Source organism: Lissotriton vulgaris, chromosome 12 (assembly GCF_964263255.1).
Source record: "Lissotriton vulgaris chromosome 12, aLisVul1.2, whole genome shotgun sequence".
NCBI lineage: Eukaryota > Metazoa > Chordata > Amphibia > Caudata > Salamandridae > Lissotriton > Lissotriton vulgaris.
In genome coordinates this window covers 109,114,947-109,132,362 of record NC_141700.1, presented here as the reverse complement: position 1 = coordinate 109,132,362, position 17,416 = coordinate 109,114,947, and the positions used below count along the sequence as shown (strand labels likewise).

Below are 17,416 nucleotides of genomic sequence, written 5' to 3'. Positions count from 1 at the left end.
TTCGAGCACATTTTGTTTACCGTGACTTTTCAAGGTCCCTGTCCCTCAAACCCATGCTCTCCTCCTCTCATAGGGTTTTTTCTGCATACACAGCTGCTCCCTCAAATGCATTTATTTATTTATTTATTTATTTATTTTGAAAGTTTTATATAGCGCGAACAAGATCTTCGCAGATATCAGAGCGCTTTACAGAGGAGGGGAGCATGTATACGCAGATACATCAATCATGTTAGAAGTACATTGAAGTGATATCATAAAACCGTCAAGTAAATCAAATTCAGAGTCAAAATAAAAATACAAAGGGTTCGAACAATTAGTACAGATGAGTATCGAGTCTTTGTAGTTTTATCCCCAGTAGTGGTTCAAGTGTATTTAGCCATGAGGATCGCTTTTACTTCTTTCTTGAAAAGTATGGAGGATGTGATCAGTCTGGTTTCAGGGGGAAGCGAATTCCAAATCCTGGGAGCCATTCCCGAGAAGGAACATCTGTGGTACACTCTTTCTGCTCCTCTATATAGAGTTTGTTGATTTAGACAAATATATTTAATTACAATCTTAGTCGCAACAAATGACGTGTGACAGTCTGTTTAAGTTGGGAAAGGAATGTGGTTGCTTGTGCCTAGAACAATCAGGAAAAAACAAATTTTGTCTTTCTTTTTATAGGGAAAACCTCCAAAATGATCAATCCTGTTTGTTCAAGCACAGACTCCGTGAAAGATCCCTCGTCCTCTACTTTAAATTCGCCAAAGAAGGCAGTGATGCTTAACAGAGAAGAGGTAATGACTGTTGCTCATGCTGTTTATATAGTGCAGTTGACAAAGATATAACCCATTGAAACTGCAAGTTTAATGATGTTTGCTCATAAGACCCTGTATTGCTACCAGACACTTAGGTGTCGGTTAGACTTTGAACCTTTTAGCGGCTGAAAGATTTACTATTGGAATTATAAAATGCTGAGCTAATTTCAACAGTGTTAAAATCCCATTTAGTTTCGGGTGACAAGAGCTTTGTTGTGTGAGCTTAGACGTTGTGGTTGTACTGGGTCTTATGAATTCATTTTGTTGTATACTTTAAAACAAATAATTTTTCCTTGATTTGAAACAGTTTGTGCCAGTGAGGCGGTCACTGCAGCTGGGGGAGCCAACGTCTTCCAGTGGAAAAATAAAAAGCACTGTGGACTGTCCCACAGATGAGGATGATATGGAGTTCAGTGAGATGGTCATCACGTTGGGTAGGTAAATCGGGGCACATTAATTGGTAACCCATTAAAAAGTAACCTCTCTACATTTACAGCTCTAAACCAATTGGATCGTAGAGTCACCCATGGCATCGACCAATGTTCAAAGGTGGTGGGAGGGAGCTAATGCCAAATGACTCTTCGAGATTTGTTCATTTTTTTTACCCAGAGACAGACACTCACCCTGATATAAATGGTGCCCTTACTCCACTATAGCTTGGATATGTATATAAACTGGCCCTTCCTGGTCGTATATGGCTTAAGAGGTCACAGCTGGGTCTGAAAGGCTACTAAGAAGAGAATAACCAAATCTTTTGTATCTATTGCGCACTCCTCACTGTGTTCACTGCATCTGTCTGAATGCTGCTGTATTTGGCTTATGCACTTTTACAGTTCATGAAAGTGCTCTAAAGTGTTCGAAAATCAGCATGTTGGCCCTGAACAAAACACCTAAATAAGTCAGCAGCTGCATGTTGAAAAGTTAAGAAATGGAGGCTTGATATTCATGCTCGAGAGATAAATCATAGGAGTTCAAAGAGCTCCAAGATGTAAAATTATTTTTGTCTCCCCTTTCATAATTTCATAGTTTTACCCACCTTCGTAAATATTTACTTGAGCTATCAATTTTGCAGTATCTCTCTTCTTGTACTGCTTCTCTGCCATTCCTGTTCCTTCACGCTGCTGTCCCTTCAAGCCATACATTCTAGCCTTTCCATTATCTCTCTCTTATGCTATCTTGTCTCCACATGCCCATTTTGTTTTCATCAATCCCACGTTTTCCACCATCACACATTCCAATGATCCAGTTTACGTAACTCGTATAGTAACAACGTATTGTCACCGACTGGTTCACAATAAATGTGAACGATTTTATTTTACCAGTTTCCAGTCACATAAAAGTCATTCGTGCTACAAATATATGATTTGAATCCAAAGCGTAAAAACTGCAAATTTGAACTTTTCTGCTCTCTGGTCAAGCTTATTCATGCTTTGCATAGTCATAGTTTTATAACCGCATCCAGTTCAGAAAACCACTCCTGCAGCAATACTTTTTTCTTGAATATATTTCAGGCAATCCAATATTTCCAGTTATTCAGTGTAATTTCATTGTACACAGTGTGTTGGCTACATTCGTTTAGCATAGACTTTCTTCACTACAAGCCTGCATTTAAGAAAGCCAGCAAACCTATAGATCTTGCATAATCAGGCTGTCGTGTTTTAATGGTTACTGCTTCATTCATATCTTGCTCTACTCATCCCTTGCTTGCCTTGCTGCTGATTGTCGATACCCAAATAAAACATTTGTGAATAGTTTAAATAGAGATAGCTTCATTGCGTCCAGTCTTTGTCGTTTTTCACTTCTAATCGAGATTTAAACATGGAGATTTCCATAATAGGAAGCTCCGAAGCTTTTTTGTCTTTAAATGAAAGTCCACAAACATGTACTGGTGACACCCTAGAAATATGTTGAAGCAAGATGTTACTTAAACTCTATAAACCAATTGCTTTATTGTTGTGTGCAAGTGGCTTTGTTTTACCATTCTCTAAGTCTGCTAGGTTTTAGTTGTGACCTTACGGTGTCTCCGAGCCCACACCTTTATTACATTTATCACAGAGGAAGACGAGCCAGATAGCAGCCCAGATCAGAGAAAGAAGAAACGGAAGAGGCCATTGGCCAAACGTAAGCGGGAAAGCAATGGGGAAGATCAAGCCACTGTGCCCAGCAATATTGAGTTGGACAATGTGCTAGAACACGCACTGGAGGACCGCGCCAAGCTCCATAACCTGACTGCCACCAACGTGCGAAACATTCTGCATGTGAGTATATTCAGGGCACTCAAAAAATGACTTTCTGTTTTGGGGGCTGGCTTTAATATCATTGCAGATTTATATATGTGCGGGTATAATCGTCTCTGATTGCGTGATTAAAAAAGCACTGAATATATATTTTAACAGGTGAACTTGTTCAAGTATCATCATACAAATTAAATGGAGCTGTGTACCATGTGAATTTCTTGACCAACCAGGCTAAAGGGGATTATAAAATGGCTGACACAGGGCTGGGCAAGTGATAATGTTTGGATGATGGTGCTAAAGTATGTGGGTTGAGTGTGGAGAATATGAGAAGTCGCATATGGTCAGGGGAATAGTTTGATGTTATGTTGCCCTTTAGAGTAACTTACTGGTCAAAAAAGATTAGTTCAAGCACATGTGAAGTGGCAGGTTTATTGACATTTTGTAGGACAGGGGAAGATGTGGGGGCAGTGAATAGTAAGTGTTTCAAAATGGGGGTGCATAATAAAGAGGATGCCGTGGGATGAATGCCCACTAAAGAGACTTTGTGTGCCCTGTAGATCTAATCAGACAATATTGAGTGAAATATTCTGCCTTCGAGTTTTGTAAATTTATGACCATTTCGTTGTCACTGTCTTTGCCATATAAATATCTCCAATAATTGTTCTGTAATGACATGTATTAAGCATGTTCAAGGGAGACTGCTTTCATTATATGTGGATGGTGTCCTTCCCTGTGCTGTTCTGGTTGCTGTATGTTCACCTGCACATCCAACTTTCACCCCAAGCTACTGCTGCTTTGAGAAGAGGAGGGCACAAAAGTAACTCTCCTGAACTCCTTGGAGGAAAAACTTTACAGTACGCCCACCAGAGGGGTCCACCTATGTATGCGACATATTCCCCACTGCTTCTTCAGTAGACCCTTCCATGCACTTAGGAGTTAAAAATTACGGACAGGAGCTTCAGAAATCTAGCCCTCGATGTCAACAAGTCCCTGCACCCTCCACATGACCTGTTTGTTCGTTGCCCATGCTAAATTTAACTGCCCTTTATTTGCCTCTTTGCTTCTTTAATCATGATTTTGAATCGATCCCTTGCGTTCATTGAAGCAGCATTTGTAGATTGATTTTATGATTGAGAGGCAGGCAGCATCAAGGCGACTATTGTCAATGTCTGAATTTCATCGTGAAGCCTCCCTATGGTTACATCTGTTTCAATAGTTGTAACCCCTGTCTCTTGATAAAAACATTTGGTGTCTTAACCCTTGAACTGTGTGGGCTGCTGAACAGTCACATATTATGCTTCAAACCGTTTGTATCACTAATACCTCAGGCTGCCCTTGACCTTTTCGTGATTGAAATAGGATTGTGTCTTCTTGTGTCTGGAATGAACCTTCAAACCACTTTTCAGGAGTTTGGCCTTGACAGCTGAGCTGCAGCTGCCAGTAGAGAGACACAGAAGCTAGTGCGTTTTGGCTAACAATAGAGTTCCTCTATCAAACTCCACATCCCCAAGTGGATATTTGTTTTCTCATCTTTAAAACTGCTAGTTGCTCCCTATAACCTCCATGCCTAGAATAAAAGCCAGAAATTCGGCAAGAGACAAGTCTGTATGGTGTGGTATGTAAATGGTGAAATGCTGCCACTGTTGGGCACTGCCGCATATGCACCCTGGTGCCTACCCTTGCCAGGTTTCCTCGTCGTCCATTTTCTTGTGCTAGTTGCTCATCATTATCTTCAACAGCAGTTGATCCGGTAGCCTCTCGTTTCCCCTATCTGACCTTTTATTAGACTTGACTTGACTTTTAGGCCATTTACCTTCATTGCCAGCTCATCATTTCTCCTCCCTGCTTCTGCCGTCATTTGATTATTCCTAGATGTTATTGAGGACGGCCTGGCAACAAATAGACAGTGTTTTGCATCTTCAGCCTCTTAATGACGTATCCAGTCATAGCCCGACAGCTGTTGCTTTTACTCATTTCTTTGCCCACTCTACCTTCACTTCCTCACCACGTGCCCAATGGATGCTTCTGTTTTTCACAGGCACACCTGTCACCACTGTGCAAATGTCAGCTGGGCACAGCATTTAGTTTACATTCTGCCCACGAAGCCCGCTTCCGCCACTGGCACTGACGCAGGAGTATAAATATCTCCGAATGAATAAAAATCCCTTGGCTATGTCCTTTGCTACTGTCTCAGCCCGCCACCCATCCCTCCCCTGGCTTTGAATATCTTGCTTCCCCGCAAATCACCTAGAAACACATATGGTACTGCCCCCAGCAGTAGCCCTTATCTCCAACCCATGACGAAACTTGCTTTCCACCGGACTGCTGTTTGCTTTTCCTCCCTTATCTGCCTTTGCCAGGCAGCCCAGTGTTTTCATCTGATGCATCCATCTAGGTGGATTGAATTAGAGAGGCGGAGTGCTGCGCTACACGCGGCACCGCAGCTCCTGCTGCCACGTGAATGGAGAGAGATGGCTGAATGTGCCCACAGCTGATGTGCTGGACCTCCCTTCCTGCAGCAGATGCTCTGACAAAAAAACGTGCCTAGTAGGCGGCTGTAGAAAGTCACATCCAGCTGGATTTGAAGGATTTGCTGTGGCTGCACGTGCAGTGTTCGCGATACCAAAATGTGATCTTATCCCCTCTCTCCATACTCTGTTCAGTAGTGTTAAGAGCTCAACGTTGAGCTCCTTACTGGGTCTGAAGTGCAAGTTTTAAATTCATGAACAAAATAGTTATTAATAGTGGCTGTGCAGTCACTGTTCCACAATCTAAATAGTTTTTGTCTATTCATGTTTTTTCTGTTGTTTAACTCAAATATTCTGTTTTAACTTCCATTGCATGAACTGCTAGGATAACCTGCTGTGATTGGTACCAGTGGATTGCAGACTTGACTTAGGGGTGGGTGATTGGCTGTCTGCTATCTTACCTGGTAAGGCCAGTATGTTGATATTCCATAAGGGCCTGCCTTGTAGTAAAACAAGATAGTAAATGAAAAAAGCAGAAGTTTCTTGAGGCCCACAGTCTTGGTCTGCTGCTCATTCTTGGTCTGCAAGGTTATAGTGAAAAAATAAATAGCAAAATCAACGTATTTCACTTTGGTGACTTTTTTTCCTCCAAAGAAATGGTGGGGAAGGCATGTGTACAACGTGAATGGAAATACTCTATTTTTGACCTGACTTTCATACGCCAAATCTTCTTTTTCAAGATCCCGGTGAACTAGGGGCTAGGTAGGCAGGATGGGTCTTGTAGCCCTTTTTTTCCTGCAGAAAAAATGTGTCGGGCCTTTCTTTTGTTATATCCCGCCAGGATTACTGCTGTAGCACGTGTACTGGTCTTTCAAGCAAACTCGCTCTTAAACTTCCAAAGAGTTTTTAATCCTACACCCTTGGTTGTCTGGCCTACAAATCCAGAGTAAATATTAATATTGAAATTCCTTCATTGGACTCCAGTGAAAGGCGATTAAAGTTAAAAAAAATACTTATACTGCTCACAGATTCTTATGTTCTTGATAACTGGGCTTTCTTCCCAATTTATTTTCCTCTTGTTTTCTAATCAAAAGTCTAAAGTCTGCACTTCTTAAACTATTATCCAAACGTCCAAATCATTATAAGCCTCATTATCTAAACAACTTAATTGAAAATAAGACTGCCAACTCCAGCTCCTTTGCAGGTATTTTTTACTTTGAAAGCAATCAGCAGCTTAAGACCAGATGTTGCCTTCTCCATTGAAGGCTACTTTTTTGAGTTTGGCCCCATCCAGGGCTTTATAATTTTACCTCAAAATCTGTGCAGACGACCACCCCTTCCAACAGTTTTGCTAACTAATTCCTCCTTCTTATTACCATATCTTCCACTCTCTTGAATGTATCTAGATCACCAAGGCGACCTGAGACTACCCGCAAGGTGATGCGCAGCACCTTACAAAATAACCCATAAAATTAAGTTAAAGGTGTAATCGCCAAACAGTCCCACCATCTCTGATCGCAGCTGTCTAGCTGACCTGTAGTTTCTGACATTTAAGTATATTGAGACTACAGAGAGTAATCCAGCTTTAGGACACAATGGTGACATATTCTGGTTACTGGCCTGGATCTTCTTGTTAGGGCCACAACATAGATGTATTTATGCATTATGTGTCCCTTGTGGGTGTTCAGTAATCATTTTCAGAAGAACCCTGAAATGGTTGTTTAAGTATTATTGCCTTAAGTCCAGCTTTACCATGTCGTTGCTAAAATCTTTTACTGTTGTCAAGGTCAGCCTATAGAAAGCTCATCTTCCCCAGTTCAGAATCCTAGGTTTTATTTGCTCAGTAGTTTGAATTTTTCTCATCTTGCTGTTTTACCAACTTATGGATGGAATGCAGCCAGTCAGAAGCCCATTTTCTGCTACCCTAGAGGATATATTCATACTTCTTCAGGGTCTATCCCTATCGAACTATCTTCTTTTTGTTAGAAGTAGACTCACAAAAATATTGTAAATGGCTGAAATTGCACCTATTGTGTGGGACTATCAAGTGTGTCATGGCTAACTGACTGAGGCATATGACCAGGGAGCTTCTCTGTAAACTGAGGGATTGTTTCTTCCAGTAAGAAAGGAAATAATAGGTAGCAGCTGGTTTCACTGGAATTTTTAGAGAGCTGAAGTATTCCAATGACCTGCTTTGCCGTAAATATGGGCTCATTACATGGGCATGTTCTTCTTCGCAGTGACTTTACTTTTCATGTGGGATGCAGTAGATGTACTTTACACATGTGGTGCATCTCGACAGAGATGAGTACCGCCCCAGAGCTAATGTTGTTGCTTGTGACTCTGCAGGAAGTGATCACCAATGAGCATGTAGTGGCGATGATGAAGGCTGCTATAAATGAGACGGAAGCGGTGCCTGCTTTTGTGAGTATTTATTTTATAGTTTTATAAAGTTCTGCACAACACCTTTCAGATACATTTAAGCGCTGCATGTCTATTTGACACAGCAGTCAATTTTGTTGTGGGAGGGTAGGAAATATTTGGGTCGCAAGAAAATAAGTTCAGTGTTATTAATTTATGACCTTGAGGTGCCATACATTTCAGTTCATCGCAAGTAGCTCTTTCTTTTTCCTTCAATGTGTTCTCGATTTAAAAATGTGTAAATCCAGGATGTGTTCCCAAGGCTCAGGGCCTCTTACTTGAGCTCTGCATTGTCTGAGGTTGGTTCGCTTCTATTGGGATGATAAAGACGAGCTTGCACACATCATGGTGTTGGGTCTCATATATGCAATACAAGTGAATATAATTAGGACCCAATAAAAAATGTTATTTGGAACAAGTTTGCTAATCAAACCACTGTTTGCTTACAACCTCATTCCGCTTGTCACAGTTGCATTACAGAGGAAAACAGTTGAGACACCATATGTATATTTCAATTAATAAAATGCTATTCCCACTGCACACATTTAAACTTGTGCTTTGATGACACAAACGATGCATGCTGATCCTGTGAGTAATATTCTGCTACTTATCATCACTTAACACCTCTGCATAGATAAAATATATAATGTAACCCCATTCTCACTTCACGTCGATCTGTATTTTGTTGTATTGCAATGTAAGGAAGATGTCTATTGAATAAAATCACAAAATATTAAGTCCACTTTTCAGGTTTTTTTGTCTGTAAACTCATATTTTCCTCAGTACAGTCTCTTTCTATTGTTGTGAATAATAATATGCACACATAGATGCTATGACTGGAATGTAGAAAGTCTAAGACAGAGCTACTGAAGGCAAAGGATGTGAATCTACTTATTAGAGTTTTTATTTTGACCACAGGGAAACAACCAGAATGGATATAGAAACAGTGGTCTGTCTTGATAGAGGAGCTAGCGCAAAAGATGTGCATACGTTTGATATCGAGTGACACAAGAAATTACTGTAAAACCAGAGGCCTATATTACCAGGGCGTGGTATTGGTGTTACTTGCACTTGTTGTTTAGTCAGCTGAGCTAACCATTGTAATTCAGTGTGTTCTGCACAAGAATAGTCCCCATTCAGCTGGTGCTACTTCTGAGTCCTCTTAAGAAGGTGCAACCACAGTAGCAGGAGCCCATGAGTCGATAGAATACTTGTTGATCTGTATGGAGACTTGTTAACCCTACATATTGCATCTGGCAAATGCAGTCAGTCTTTCATGGGCTCTTGATCCCTCATTCATGGCTCGGGGTGAGATTAGACTGATACAAATGAAGGGTAGTTACTTTGAGAATGGTCGTATTTACCCCATCTGCCTGTTTGACAGTATGAAAAAGTCCTGTTTCAAGAGGACTGGGCCATTAGGGGCAGCATAAATCCTCACTCTCAAGCAGAGTTTAACAAGAAAATAAGGACTTTGGATCATGTCTTTCGTTCATACCCAATGGCAGTACATTATGTAATGATGCCTTCACTACTGTGAGGTATTCAGAATTTGCATACCCTTGCTGTCTAAGGGTAGCTGTTACATTTAAAGGTCTTTGGGTGTTGGTATTTGGATCTGACTCTATAATTGTTTGTGATTAAATGGCTTTCTCATCACCCTGGAATATTTGTTATTAGCTATACTCCTTGCATTCTTCTAAACCCCTTTCCCTACAATTCACCGACAGGAACCGAAAATGACACGTTCCAAGCTGAAGGAAGTTGTGGAGAAGGGAGTGGTAAGTCAATACATTCGGCACGTCTCTGCATATTTGCTCTATCCTGTCAATGCACCTTACAGCATCAGATTTGATGTTCTTAAAGCAATCTTTGAAATGTAAAGCCCACTTTGGTGCCTTAGGAGACTGAGGGGATTATTTGTTGTGTGCTCCTTGAAGTGTGTATACTTGCACTGTCCGAACTTTTCTCACCTGCACAAATGAATCTCCCGCTCTAGTCTGAGATGCTGAGATGTTTCGAATTTTGTACCTCATTACTCAATGTATATGACTTTGTGTATTCTGTTGATCTTGGGTTCAAGTGTTTTTAGTCCAAGGATAACACTAAATGTTTTACCAGGTGATCTCATCTCAGTTTGAAAAGTGTTTCTGTGGGGAGGTTTGAGTGAAAGTATCCAGTTTGCTCAGGCTATTAAACCATAGCCAGGCAGGAGGTCAGTTATTGTTACAGGGAGGTTGGGTATCGCATTAATTCTTCAACTCAGTTTACCACTCATGATTTTGATTTTCTTTTTCACCGCTCATCGCTATTATTTTTCCACCCTCCCAGGTCATTCCATCGTGGAACCTTTCTCCAGTTAAGAAGGCTCGTCAAATCAAGGTTAGCCCCAGAAACCTATGTGCCAGTAAATGGCGTGTAGGCCACCAGCGCTCCTAACCCCTATCTTCTATTATCCAACCCTCCTCAACCTTTTTTGATTAGACATATCCTTGGGCTGCTGGGTTCGAACAATGGCACAGTGATTCTTCAGAAAGCGGGTGGGAAGTGGCTCCTTGAACAATCTTGTTCATCATCCCTTCATGTTGGGTTCATGAATTCATTATATGTTGAATATTGCAGTGCGGAAGTAGCTACGTCAGAATGCTCATGGGTGCAGTGTACTTCAGTGGAACACTGTTGATTGACCCACAAACATAGGCTTAAACATAACAAAGACTTTTCTCATTCATACGTACAACTGGTGAGGATGTTTCTGGGTATTTCAGGTGTACGGACCGATAGTTCATGTCACAGACAAAATGGGGCATGGCAAATGACAGTGGCCTAGTCCTTCCCTTATTTGCACCCAATGCCCTGAGGCATCACTGTTTTTTCAGCCAGCTTTCCATACCATTCTGGCCTTGCTGGCAAGCGCACAATGAACAGGTCTTAGTGGCTTACCTGCATTGAAAACTATTTTTTTTAAATGCTTTCATTTGCAGTTGCTCCCTCAGTTTGTGGATATTCCACTGGCAGATGAAGATTCATCAGATGAGGAATACCAGCCAGATGAGGACGAGGAGGACGAAACTGCTGAAGAGGTAGAGTGACAATTTGTGATAACCCAGCCATGAAACATTGTTATAGGACAAACTCAAGAAACATACCTATTTTTGCTTGTCAGATTATCTGTTTATATTCAGTTCCTGCTAATGACTTTGTATGCTTTACATTTGGACAGTCCAGCGGACATAGTAGGTAATATCCAAACTAGCTGACCGTTTTACTGGAGTGGTCAGAAGCTTAAGTCACCATGTGTTCTGCAGGGAGATGGTTAGAGCAGATTTTAGGGCTACAGCACAGTTTATATCAATACTCTGTTTCTCATTGTCTGTGAGCCTTTCTCTTAATACCCTCATGACTGGTTTCATTGGTAATTTGGATGTAGGGAACATGTAGCATGCAGCTGAAAGAAAGTTTAAGGTTATGCTTTTTTACATCCCCACAAAATCCTTTTATATATTCTGAACACACGTTCCTGGTAGGAGGTATTTCAGTGTAAAGGGTAAGGCCTGTTGTACACTAGAGAAGAAATAATTTTGTGAAAAGCACCTTGCCAAGCTGGAGACAGAGTAGTGGTGTGCAATATCAGCTGCCAAAGTTGTGGCAGTACTAACTGGCCCCATTGGTCAGGTTGGGTTTAGTCCAATTTGAAGAAGTATTTTTCACATGTTATAGAATATGTTGATCCTTTTCACAATCTTAGGTATATTTTGATACTGTGGCAATCTTGTATAACTGAGATAAAGGTTTCCCTTCTGTGTTGCACTTTGTCATTGGACTGATGTATTTTTTATTTTTGCCCCAAAAAGTTCATTAAATGCTCCCCTATCCTTCAGGAACCGAGTCCACAGTGGACATTGTACCTCAAAGCCCTTAATGTCAACCTGAGAAGATTTGATTTGCATAGGTCTGTGTTGTAAGGGCTACAACTGGTGAGCAGGGTACGATGCTTGTATACTAGTAGAAGATGCAAGGCTTGTGGCAGCACCATTCAGAAAAAGTAGATTATCACTATGGATTGAGCCAAATCACTTTAGCAGTACTAGCTTCTTTAACTATTGCATGTGAACTTAGTAGATTTGCCTGGATGTTTGTACTTCCATTCTTGTTTGAGATATAATGTTTTTATGTGGTAAATGTCTCCTATCCACAGAGTCTCTTAGAAAGTGACATGGAGAGCACAGCCTCCTCTCCTCGGGTACTGAAGCGCTCAAGGTCTCGCTGCACTTCCGAACTCCCAGAGACCGACGAAGAGGGAGCTGCTGTCCCTGAGGTAAGAAGCCCAGGAAAATATATCCATTAACATTCTAATTCTTTTTCTACAGATAACAAGCATAGAATCCAACAACAGCAGATGTCTCTAAGTTAAATTATGCGCAAAATTAGTTTAATCCTTGTGCTCTATTTGAGGTGCCCTAAAGTAAGCCATGATTGACATTTGCGTTGCTTGCATGACGAAGATTGGTGGACTTTGAGTTTGTTTTTTCGCTGTGACAGATTCAGATTAACTCTGAAAGGCAAACCATAGTCAGCCTGCCGTATTTCTGTTATCTTTGTGCTTTTCTTATTTTCTGTTTTTTTTTAACATTCTTCTGTCTAGTTCGTCTCTATTTTCCAAAATATTTGTTTTCTTCAATCTTTGCTATCGTTCTTGTTGACTAGGATTTTGTTTCTTTCTTTTGTGTTTACTTCTTTATTACTGTGCACTTTTGGGCCTTTATTCTTTGGCCAGTGTAGTACCTTAGTGGGGCTTATACATTCACTGCAGAGATCCATTTGTCAATGAGTCAATCCAGGCACGTGGAAACAGCTGTTTTGCTCAGGTTGATAAAATTGGTAAGGTTAATTTGGATGATAGCTTTTGTAACCTCTTGCTAGAACGTTCAGTTTGTTAGTATGCTAAGTACATGTAGTAACTTATTATTTTATTTCTCTGCTTTTATCACTTCTCCGATTTAGTTGGACTTGTTACATTATTTGATTGTCCCCTTTCATTCATTTTTAGGTCTCGCCTGTCAATGCGCTTGCGCATTGAGCTTGCGAGAATATAGGGGCTTAAACAAAGTTTAACCATCGGGGCGATTCCATGCAGTGCCCGTGAAAAGCAAGCTCAATGCGCAAGCGTATTGACCTAAAATGCGCGTGCACATGTAAGTCAGCCATCTGCCGCCAGCAGCTTCACTTCAGTTGAAAGGCATCCGCTCCGCCCCCTGCTGCATCAAAGGCTTTCGGCCGTGTCGCATTTCTCCTCCCCCCTCCCCCCTCCCCACAGCAATGCCAAGAGCTTTCACTTTCACGTCTGCCAGGCCGTGTCTCTCGTTTCTCCTCCCCCTTCCCCCCTCCCCACTCGCTCATCAAAGGCTGCTCACTCTCCTTCTCCCCACCCCCCTCCCCATCCGACTTGTCTTCATTTTGCGCTGATTTTTTTTGCGGGCCGTGTCTCTCGTTTCTCCTCCCCCTTCCCCACTCGCTCATCAAAGGCTGCTCACTCCCCTTCTCCCCCGCCCCCCACCCCATCCGACTTGCCTTCATTTCGCGCCGATTTTTTTTTCCGGCCGCCAATGCTTGTTTTTATTTTCTACTGATTGTTTAGATCTCGCTTATTTCTCCGCAGCTTAATGAATAGTTGCCTCTTGCAATATTACTGTATCAGCCACGGTTCAGGAAATAACACTTCACTCGGAAGCAGACTTGTGCGATTGTTTTTCCCTTGATGGCATCCAATGTATAATCATTCATTTGTGAATTCATTCTTACCCATCCGAATGTTTAGTCCTCTATTTGTGTGCACATTGCCTCGAATATGTGGGAAGCTGTGGGGCAGCTCAGGAGGCTATGTACCCTCAGAGTGGCACCTTCAAGTCAAGGGTTGGAAACCCGGCACTTCAGAGTCTGCTTTTCATCCTTCCCGAGTCGATAAAAAGAACACAATTTCGTTGTGTAGTCATGCATAGCCTTTTATCCTTCGTATCTCGATACGGACTTGGGGTTGTCCATGCAACTGCTGTTCAGTTTGCGATGAGTCTTGCACAATCATTATTTTATAATTTGTCATTATGCATCAGGCCACGGTCAGGAGCTCTCCCCCCTCCCCACAGCAATGCCAAGAACTTTCACTTTCACGGCCGCCAGGCCGTGTCTCTCGTTTCTCCTCCCCCCTTACCCCCTCCCCACTCGCTCATCAAAGGCTGCTCACTCTCCTTCTCCCCCGTCCCCCATCCGACTTGTCTTCATTTTGCGCCGTTTTTTTTTGCAGGCCGTGTCTCTCGTTTCTCCTCCCCCCTTCCCCCCTCCCCACTCGCTCATCAAAGGCTGCTCACTCCCCTTCTCCCCCGCCCCCCACCCCATCCGACTTGTCTTCATTTCGCTCCGATTTTTTTTTGCGGCCGCCAATGCTTGATTTTACTTTCTACTGATTGTTTAGATCTCGCTTATTTCTCCGCAGCTTAATGAATAGTTGCCTCTTGCAATATTACTGTATCAGCCACGGTTCAGGAAATAACACTTCACTCGGAAGCAGACTTGTGCTTGTTTATCCCCTGATGGCATCCAATGTATAATCATTCATTTGTGAATTCATTCTTACCCATCCGAATGTTTAGTCCTCTATTTGTGTGCACATTGCCTTGAATATGTGGGCAGATGTGGGGCACCTCAGGAGGCTATGTACTCTCACAGTGGCACTTCAAGTCAAGGGTTGGAAACCCGGCACTGCAGAGTCTGCTTTTCATCCTTCCCGAGTCAATACAAAGAACACAATTTCGTTGTGTAGTCATGCATAGCCTTTTATCCTTCGTATCTCGATACAGACTTGGGGTTGTCCATGCAACTGCTGTTCAGTTTGTGATGAGGCTTGCACAATCATTATTTTATAATTTGTCATTATGCATCAGGCCACTGTCAGGAGCTATAAGGAGTTCTGGAAATAATGTCTTACTAGTTACCTGTTGGTTCTGGTGTGACCGGCTTTTCACAGAGAGGTTCGGACCTTAAGCATTAAAAATATTTGTTTTGAAAATGAGGTCAAACTATACATGTTTTGCAGGCAGTTCGTCACCAGAATTGACAAACTATTCCCATACTTCACTCCCTTGCATAGGACCTAGGAGCATCGCTTCTCCACATCAGTAAATCCTTTCTTTCCCTATAGAGAGTGTGTCCACTCCATCTGGATGTTCTAGAGCTCAGAGTTCCAGAGCCCATGCAGCACCTGTAAGCAGCCTTCTTTCTTTCCTTCTCTTTTTCTTTCTTTTCCTTCTATGTTTTGTTGTTGCCTTCTTTCCTATTTTTTCATTCTTTCTTTCTTTCATTCCTTTTGCCTTCTTTTTCCCCTTTTTGCTTTTTCTGCTTCTTTCTTCATTTCTTGCCTTCTTCATTCTTTTTCATTTTTCCTACTTTTCCTCTTTCCTTCTTCCTTTCCTTTCCTTTCCCTTATTTCTGTCTTTATTTCCTTATTTCTCCCTTTCTTCTCTTTCCTTCTATCTTCCTTTTTGTCTTCCTTGCCCTCCTTCCTTCCTTTTTTGTCTTTCTTTTTCCCTTTTTTGTCTTCCTTCCTTCCTTTCTGTCTTCCTTTCTTTCTGCTGAGTTCACGTGCTCCAGCTTTGGTTGGAACTTAAGTGAATCTATCGATCGCCCTCCCTCTATCTATCTATCGCCCTCACTCTATCTATCTATCACCCCTTTCACTATATGTATCTATCTCCCTCACTCTATCTATTGCCCTCCCACTATCTATCTATTGCCCTCACTCTATCTATCGCATCACCACAGCATCACTCAGCACCACCACAGCATCACTCGGGGGCACCACAACCTCACTATACGCTACCACATCATTACTGAACGCCACAGCATCACTCGTCGCCACCACAGCATCACTCGTCGCCACCACAACATCACTCGGCACCACCACAGCATCACTCAGCACAACCACAGCATCACTCAGCGCAACCACAGCATCACTCAGCGCAACCACAGCATCACTCAGCGCAACCACAGCATCACTCAGCGCAACCACAGCATCACTCAGCGCAACCACAGCATCACTCAGAGCAACCACAGCATCACTCAGCGCAACCACAGCATCACTCAGCTCAACCACTGCACCACTCAGCGCACCCACAGCATCACTCAGCACAACCTCAGCATCACTCAGCACCACCACAGCATCACTTGTTCAAATATGTTCTCTCAATGTTTCAGGCTTTATTACAAATGACACAAAAATTGTTAAATAATGCTATAGGTGTCACATTTGCAAATTCTATAAATATTGGCATTTACAATAACAAAATGAATACATTTGCTATTATAAAAACATAAACAGAACTTAAAACATTATTAGATTTACAAGACCAATAGCTTCCACTTTTCTAATGCGAGACCTATTGCATTTCCAATGCTTGTTTCACCTTTTCTTGTGTCACTTCCTTGGGGATCCTTTTAACATTTTGTTAATCTTTCATTAGTTTTGTATAAAAAAAATTGCTTCTTGTCTACTAGTTAGTTACTTAAGTCCTTTTATACTTTCTTTCTTCTGTTTAGATTTTTTTTTTAATCTTCAAGTCCTTTTACTAAAATCTTTCCTTTTTCTTTTTGGCTCTGTCACATTTTATCCTCTTTTCTTTCGAGTTCTTCCTTTTTGTGTGGTCCTTCACATTTCATTGCGCAATATAAATTTTCTGCTGGGTTCTCCCTTTTGATTGGCCGCTTGTTCTCCCTCTTCGATTACTCTTTCAGATACTTCTTATATTTTCTTTCCCTTTCTCCGATTTTTTTCACCTTTGTTATTAGCTGCACTGTCTCCAGTATATGCATGTTTATTGTATTCTGTTTCCACATTATCCAATGGGTTGCTTTTCACCCTTCGAGTGTCTTGCTCTGTCTTGTTCCCCAACATGTTCTATTACAACATGTGAAGTTTATTTTATTAATTTACTTCTCCCATAAATCGCAGTCAGGGCATTTTGGAATTCCTCTGTTTTGAAGGTAGGGTAAATACTCAGGGTGGTGTGGTACAGTAAGCCATGAATTCTTCTGTCCATTTTGCAATAGTAGAAGAGGATAGATCATATGTGTAACCATTAAGGGTTGTATTTCCTTCTACTTTGAATGCATGGGATTTGTTCCTGCCCAGCACAGCAAGTCTATATTCTTGATTTACTCGCCTTGTTAATTAGAACTATTTTACCTAAGCTGCTCATTCCATAACAAAAGGGGCACACTACAGTTTCAAATGCTACTATGGAACGGTCTCAGCGTAGGTTTGGGCTCCAGTTTTAGTTATGTGAAAATGATGTTCATGCTGTGAGAAAATGGTAGCACTGCGATTATGTGAAGATTTTGACCTTTCCATACTATTTTAGATTCTGCCTCTTCTCCCTCATGTATGTAAAGGTTAATACTGCCCTCTTGCTGCATAAGCACAACTTTGATCTCATTTGTGCTG

At 41.7% G+C, this 17,416-nt stretch overlaps 1 protein-coding gene across 2 annotated transcripts in view; it reads left to right on the top strand.

Annotated features, from left to right (window-relative positions):
- The window catches only part of GON4L (gon-4 like), a 421,863-nt gene that overhangs the window by 65,672 nt on the left and 338,775 nt on the right, over positions 1-17,416 (top strand). For both annotated transcript variants that reach the window (XM_086947415.1, XM_086947414.1), the window contains exons 3-10: positions 664-776; positions 1,105-1,231; positions 2,853-3,055; positions 7,852-7,926; positions 9,654-9,704; positions 10,255-10,305; positions 10,908-11,006; positions 12,122-12,241. In XM_086947415.1, coding sequence (XP_086803541.1) covers positions 664-776; positions 1,105-1,231; positions 2,853-3,055; positions 7,852-7,926; positions 9,654-9,704; positions 10,255-10,305; positions 10,908-11,006; positions 12,122-12,241 — 839 coding nt within the window. The remainder of the gene's footprint in view (positions 1-663; positions 777-1,104; positions 1,232-2,852; positions 3,056-7,851; positions 7,927-9,653; positions 9,705-10,254; positions 10,306-10,907; positions 11,007-12,121; positions 12,242-17,416) is intronic.